Source organism: Cryptomeria japonica, chromosome 9, assembly GCF_030272615.1.
Source record: "Cryptomeria japonica chromosome 9, Sugi_1.0, whole genome shotgun sequence".
In the NCBI taxonomy this organism is placed as follows: Eukaryota; Viridiplantae; Streptophyta; class Pinopsida; order Cupressales; family Cupressaceae; genus Cryptomeria; species Cryptomeria japonica.
The window spans coordinates 678,319,277-678,327,453 of record NC_081413.1 but is presented as its reverse complement, the minus strand read 5'-3'; the positions used below and the strand labels follow the sequence as shown (position 1 = coordinate 678,327,453).

The 8,177-nt window shown below is 32.7% G+C and overlaps 1 protein-coding gene across 1 annotated transcript; it reads left to right on the top strand.

The window, feature by feature from the left end:
- The first annotated feature begins 4,383 nt into the window (after positions 1-4,383).
- LOC131074002 (arogenate dehydratase 3) lies at positions 4,384-6,238 on the top strand. Its single transcript, XM_058010559.2, has one exon. The coding sequence runs from the start codon at positions 4,505-4,507 to the stop codon at positions 5,717-5,719; it is 1,215 nt and encodes a 404-aa protein (XP_057866542.1). The 5' UTR covers positions 4,384-4,504; the 3' UTR covers positions 5,720-6,238.
- The last annotated feature ends 1,939 nt before the right edge of the window (positions 6,239-8,177 follow it).

The following is an 8,177-nucleotide window of genomic DNA, read 5'->3' as shown; positions in this document are numbered from 1 at the left end:
CGTTGGTAAAACAGAATGACGGAATCCAAAATAAGCCGGCCTTTAACTAGTGGACATTGATTTGCGTGCCCAAATCGACGGTGTACACCGAATCCCTACTTGTGGAAATGCTATCCCACCGTCCACGTTAAATACCCTAAACTAATAAAATAAATATAATTTGGTGGCTAAGATTCTAAGCACGCCACGAGATTCACGCCCTCATATGCGGCCGTCAAGATCGATAAGCTTTTGCTTCAATTATAAGAGGTCACATGTTTCTAGAAACTCTGACGCAACGGCACAACTTTCAATTATAAGGCGTCAAATTTAACGTGTCATTAACGGTGGGCCCCTCTCCTAACAGGACATCCTCAAACGTCCCGTCATGAAAGCGGTGCCACTCATGCCAAATATTAAATTATTATTTATGATTCTACTACTTTTCAATTTTCAATCATATACGTAGATATTTTGGGTTTATATTTCAATAATTCCCAATCATATACATTGGTTATGAATATTCTAGTTGGATTTAATGTTAAACTTTAGTTTTGAATATTTTAGCTGTATTTAATGTTGAATTTTGATTATGAATATTTTAATTGTATTTAACATTAAATTTTAGATAAGTGTATTTTAATTGTATATAATGTTAAATTTTAGTTATGAATTTTTTAGTTGTATTTAATGTTACATTTTAGTTATATAATGTTATTTGAAGGTTTCAGTATAATTATGCAATAAATTTTAATTGTTAAGATTATATATATTGGAAAAAGATGTAATTATATTTAAAAGAATTGATTTATAATAAATGTTTATATTTTAGATGTGAATATGATATTTTTATAGGTTATAAGAATTATTTGGTCAAATTTGTAGAAACAATTGTGTGGTATTTTTTTAGCATTGAAATTTGAGATCACAATAAATGCTTACATTTCATCAAAAATTTAACTTATATTTATTTTGCATACATCTACAACTTTCTAAAATTTGATTTGGTATATTTTTGGATTTGACTTGTAAACTTTTCTCTTCATTTGAATCCACTATAAACTTGTGAAGATAAAAGTTTATAGAATCAAATAAAGAAAAAAGTTTACTAGTCAAATCTAATATAAAAGTTTATAGAATCAAATGATGGAAAAACTAAACATGTTTAACTTATGGAGTCAAACGAAGAAAAAAGTTTACTAGTCAAATCCACTATAAACTTGTGAAGATAAAAGTTTATAGAATCAAATAAAGAAAAAAGTTTACTAGTCAAATCCAATATATAAATTTACAAAATCAAATGAAATACATCCATTATAAAAATTTAACGTGGTTAACTTTTAAAATTATATGCATTTATATGCATACTAAATTTTAGTTATGAATATACTAGTTGTATTTAATATTATATTTTATTTATATATTGTTTATTTGAAGTGTTCACTATAATTATGTAATATATTTTAATTGTTAAGATTATATGTATAAAAAAAATTGTAATTATATTTAAAAGAATTGATGTATAATAAATGTTTATATTTTAGTTGTAAATATAATATTTGTAGGTTATAAGAATTATTTGGTCAATTTTCTAGAAACAATTGTGTGGAATTCTTCTATATTGACATTTGAGATCACAAAAAGTGTTTTCATTTTATCAAAATTTAAAATTATTATTATTTTCATACATCTACAACCTTCTAAGATTTGATTTGGTATATTATTGGATTTGACTTGTAAACTTTTTTCTTCATTTTATTCTATAAACTTTTGTTTTGAATTTGAGCAAAAAAAAAGTCTAATGATCAAATCCAAAACAAAAGTTTATAAAATCAAATGAAGAAAAAAGTTTACTAGGCAAATAAAAAAAATACAAAATCAAATTTTAGATGGTTGTAGATGTATGTAAATAATAATAATTTTAATTTGGATATTTTTGTAATGTAACTCTTATTTCTTAATACTTAATAAAAAATCATTATTACCAACCAAAAATAAATAAAATAAAAATAATTTTGATTAAAAAAACACTCCAACTCAAACAAATCTAGAAGCTTTGGGATGCATTAACTCTAACACAGATAGTGGAAACTTCATGCCTTTAATGAAGAAAAAACTTCACTAGGGGAGAGGACCCAATAGTTGTACACCCTAGCTTCACACTTCTCAAAATCTTACGTGGAAATTCAAATCACTCTAAATTTTTTATAACAGCTTACTTGGCAAGTCCCCTACTTATAACTAAGGTTTTAGGGCCACATCATCAAATATGATGCCAAATCGGCATGCTTTTTTCCAAGGTGTCTGAAACAACCCAAAAAAAAAGTGAGACCAATAGGTGTGCAAAAGGGCCCCAATACTTGTGCAGCTGATGTGGCATCACATGATTGGTTACTTTTCACAACAAATGGTATATTTCATTCAATTATTGGTACTTATCATACAACTATTGGTGCAATGTTGTATAAAAGTTAGACATTAAATCAACAGGTATGGGGGTATTAAATCAACAACTTGTATCACAAGAATTGGAACGCGCTCAACTACTGGGTCTTTTCCCCTAGTTAAATGGAAAAATATAACAAGTTAATATTATGGAATATGGAACTGGAGCAGACCATCAACAAAAGATCAAACAAAAAACACAGAACAATAAAAAACTAGAACAACCTAGTTCAAATTTTTAAGAGCCTCGACGGCTTTAGCTTCCAATTATGACATACTAAGGGTGATTTTCTTTAGGTCTTAGATGTCACATTTGTTAAGAACATTCAAATTTGGTCAATTTTTTTTATAAATATCATCTTTGTTGTCTCAACATCTTAATAAATTCAATAAGTTTTATTATTTAAATTAGAGCCACTCTAAAATTATTCTCTATCAAATAACCAAAATAAAGGAGATGAAAAGACATAAATTTCAAACTATCAACTTTTTTCTTCCTATTTTTTTTATTGAATAAAATAAAGAAAAAAAGTACCAAAACAAAAATTTACGTTGAATAAAGAAAAAAGTTCTCTAGTCAAATCCACAAACATATCAAGTTAATATTATGGTCTTTAGAAATTTTATAGCATGGCAACTAATCCATGATATGTAGACACCTAGAAAGTGTTGAGTTCATTCCCCCCCACACACACATATGATTTTATAGATTTTTTATCTTTTAACTTCTAAATTTTTTTATTTGTATACTTATATTTTCTAGTAAATTTAAAGATAGTTAAAATTAATCTAAATTCATCTTTTTAACTCAATATTTTAGTTTACCAAATTCTAGTAGATTTAATAAAAAAAATTATATTAATTACGAGCAACTGCAAACTAACTTATTCTTGTTCAAATTCAATCAAAATGAAGAACAAAAGACAAAAATTTCAAGCTACCAAATTCTAACACACACTCAATGACTAAATATCAACTACAATCCATAATTTTGATCACTATTGTTTTCACATTAGACTGTGTGTGAGTTTTTGTATCAGTATTTCAAATCACACTCCTTGATACATTGTCAAAGAGTTTTTGTATCAGTATTTCAAATCACACTTCTTGATGCATCGTCAAAATACAAATCAACCTACCAACAATAACAGAGGGGCTAATCATGAGCATGTTTTCAAACTGTCAACTTCTAACACACACTCAATGACTACATATCAACTTCAATCCATAATTTTGATCAGTATTGTTATCAAATTAGATTGTGTGTGAATTTTGTTATCAACATTTCATATCACACTCCTACAAATCATAAGAGAGAGGGACTAATCACGAGCATGTTTTCAAACTATCAACTTCTAACACACACTCGATGATTACATATCAACTACAACCTATAATTTTGATAAGTATTGTTTTTAGATTAAATTGTGTGTGAATTTTTGTATCAACATTTCATATTACACACCATATCAACTACAACCCATAATTTTGATAAGTACTGTTTTTAGATTACATTGTGTGTGCCTTGGTCATCATCTCAATACAAATGATAAGAAAGAGTGACTAATCAATTGTAAGCATGTAACGGCTACACAGAACATCATAAAACCTCATGCTATAACAACAGACATATACAACTACTAGTCCCTCTGCCCTACCTTAATGCAACAAACCTTCAAATCCAACCCTCCCTCCAATATTGCCCACTGCCAGCTTTAGGGCCGAGATCCATTTTAAAATTGTCGTGCAGTACTAAATACGGAGTCCATTTTGAAGAAAGAAGTGGACGGTGAAAGGAGGCATGGGTCATGGACAGCGCGGGCCCCACTGACCCCCCGGTCTCTGGCACGAGGAACGTGATGTCGGGGCCCGCAATGGAGTATTATTGAAGTTAAACCCCACACGGTGGATGAAACAATCGTGTTAGTTATCATACAGGATAATTTTGCTCAGGTAAAAACAAACGGGGGTTAAGGTTCGGAGGCAACGATATATAGACGTCGTGGGTTCGAGGCGCGGGCAATAAGAGTTGAGTGAACCAGGGCAGGGCAGGGAAGGGAATTGAATTGAATTGCGTCTAATGGCTGTGAGCATCTGTGCATTCATGGGCTACGGATCGGGCACCAGCAGCTTAATTAACGGCACAAATAGAAGGCTCAGGCAACAGGACGCGCCCATAGTGTTGCAGCTGAACCAGGGGAAACCAAAAGGGAAAGGGAAAGGGAGAGGGAAAGGGAAAAGGGTTCTTGTTGTGAGGAGCCAAAAGGGTGGGGTTTCTGATAATGTTGCGGTGATAAATGGCACTGATAAAATATCCGGTCTGCTGCAATCGGGGTCTCTGGAGGATGAATTGGCCCGGGTCTTGAGTTCCATGAGGCAAAGGGAAGAAAAGGGGCGGGGAGCCGTAAGGGTAGCGTATCAGGGCTGCCCGGGAGCTTACAGTGAAGCGGCGGCTATAATGGCGCATCCAGGCTGCGAAGGCGTGCCCTGTAAGAGCTATGAGGATGCAATCTGGGCCGTGGAGTCACGGCGGGCAGACCGGGCCATTTTGCCCGTGGAGAGCACCCTGGAGGGCAGCGTGGTTCGAAACTACGACCTCCTGGTTCACCATAGCCTCCATATTGTGCAAGAGATCCAGCTCTTTGTGCACTATTGTTTGCTGGTTGTGCCTGGTGTGAGCAAGGAGGATGTGAGGAAAGTTATCAGTCATCCCATGGCTCTGGCGCACTGTGGGCAAACCCTAGCGCGCCTAGGGCTCGATTCTGCGCCGGTGGATGACACGGCGGGCGCGGCCGAATTGCTTCTGAACAATCGGCTTACCGATACGGCAGCCATAGCCAGTTGTAGAGCAGCTGAGATCTACGGGCTCAGGGTCGTGGCTCGTGGTGTGCAGGACGAGAAATGGAACACGACTCGTTTTCTGGTTCTCGCCCGGAAATCGGACCTGCCGCCACCACCGCAGGAGGACGACCACAGGCCGCTGAAGACCTCCATTGTGGTCGCCCATGGCGGAGGCCTTGACCCGCTCTTTAAGGTACTCTCTGCTTTCTCCAAAAGGAAGATAAATCTGACCAAATTCGAAGTGAAACCCCAAACCGGGGCTCCTCTTAGGGTTCTGGACGTCAATGGTGGAGGATCTGTGCGCCAATTTGAGCATGTGTTTTACATCGATTTTGAGGCATCCGTTGCCGATCCCAACGCCCAGAGCGCGCTGCAGGAGGTACAGGAGGCCACGACCTTTGTCAGGGTCTTGGGCTCCTATACGGCCGATTCCAAGATTTACAGCCTCGATTAGCACCCAAATTCGTATTTTTAAAAGATCGAGGATCGGTCCTGCTGGATCCTCGCGTGATGATACATTTGGGACTGTGGATCAATGGAGTCCGACAGCATTATCGGGTGAACTTTTGGATCTTGGGTTGGGTTGAGCTCGGTGCTGCTCATCGATGATGGAGTATGTGCCTGCAAATGAAGGTACGTTGTTTTGAGAACTGTTGATATACATACCATTTATGCAGCTTCTGGTTTTCTTTGTACCTTTGTATATCAGGGTAATTGACTGGTGTAAGGGTAACTAGCGCGGGGCCCTTTAATATAACTGGTGTCCTCTGTAAGCATATATATATTGATGCAGTTGTATATTCTTGCTAATCCATGTGCTTCACTGAGGATGTAGATGCTATTCCTATTGCATTGGATGTAAATGGAAATCCCTATATATAAATAGTTTGCTTATTGGGATTATATATATTTTAAAAGGCAAACTCTTTTATTTAATAGAAAGAATTTGTGTGGGTGAGAAATTTTCATGTAATGTTGTTCAATGAATGTAGATAAGATAAGATAAGAAGGAAGAACTCTTGGATAGGAATTGAATCATTTATATATTGCTTATTTTGTTGGGTTCTTCTGTTGTATATTAGTATTGCATATTTTTTATTCAATATAAAGAGTTTGTTTGGATGCAAACCTTTTAAATAATGTTTTCTAATGTGTAGAGAGGATAAAAATAAGTTCTTGTATGTCATGGGATTCTTTTATATATAAAGAGTTTTGGTTCTTATTTTTCAAACAATATTTTTTAATGGGTGTATAGAGGACAAAAAAATAGTCCCTGTGGATGCTAATGGAAATCTTTTTACATATAAAGAATTTGGTTCTTTTATTATATCTTGACATTAATTTTTTTTTTTTTAATGTAAATGGAATCTTTTTATATATAAACAGTTTGGTTCTTTTATTGTATATAATTATATATATTTTAAAATACAAACTTTTTTATTCAATAGAGAGCTTCTTTGGGTGTAAACCTTCTAAGCAATATTTTCAAATGGATGTAGAGGATAAGAAATAGTTCTTGGACGTTTTGCTTATTTCGTTTGGTTCTTTATTGTATATTGATACTATACATTTTTAAATTCAATTTTTTTTATTTAATAGTTAGTTTGTTTGGGTATGAATCTTTCATACAATGTTTTTTACTCTATGAAGAGAGTATAAGAGATGGTCCTTTTATATATAAATACTTTTTGCTTATTTTGTTTAGTTTCTTTATATTGACAGTATATATATTTTTAAATTTGAGCTTTTTTGTTGAATATAGAGAGTTTGTTTGGGCACAAATCTTGAGTATTGTTTTCAAATGCATGGAAAGAGGATAACAAATGGATTCTTAGGATGTAAATGGAACTCTTATATATAAATAGTTTTGCTTATTTTGTTCGTTTCTCTTATATATATATATATATTAGAATGTAAATTTTAAATTCAATAGAGAGCAATTGTTTGGGTGCAAACCTTTCAAGCAATGTTTTCCAATGAATGTAGAAAGGATAAGAATCAACTCTTGGATGTTAATGGAATCTTTTTATATAAATAGTTTTGGTTATTTTGTTTAATTGTCTACTCATATATATAATCTTAAAATAAAAACTTTTTATTCAATAGAGTGAGTTTGTTTGGATGTGAATTTTTCAAGCAATGTTTTCAAATGGATATAGAGGATTAGAAATATTTCTTGAATGTAAATAAAATCTTTTTATGTAAATAGTTTTGTTTATTTTGTTCAATTCTCTTAGCATATATTGATATTATATATATTTTTAAACACACATTTTTGTATTCAATAGAATGAGATTATTTGGGTGCAAATATTTGAAACAACGTTTTCCAATGGATGTAGATAGAATAAGAACTAGTTCCATTAAATACATTTTAAGAAAATAAAAATAAAAAGCAAAGTATGAATTAAGATGATGCATGAAGAATTCAAAGATAATTTTTAACATTCAAGCAAACAAAAGTGTTCGGCATGATGCTTTAGGGGTCAATAGCATGGATGTGTTTAGGTACTATTTTGAACACACAAGACCACAAAAAAAGTGTGTTGTGTGTGATGACATCAAGATCACCACCTATGGATGACATCATATTTTTGTATTGTATTTTATGTCCAATAACAATTCTTATTTCAAGTATTTGTTAAGCCTTAAATTTTAATATTTGTGAACATAGTATGTGTAAGTTGGCTCTATATTTTTGTTTTTTAAACTTTCAATTACAAGTGTGGTTTGGTTTTTGATTTAAGATTTATTCAATTTAATCAAATGTTAAATTGAAACATCATATAGTACATTTGATTTAATTGAATACAATATGTTATTAAGAAATTCTAGATCTAAACCTTTACTTGAACTTCATTAATTTCACGGCACACAAAATGAATTGATATTACAAGAGTCCACATGTTTACA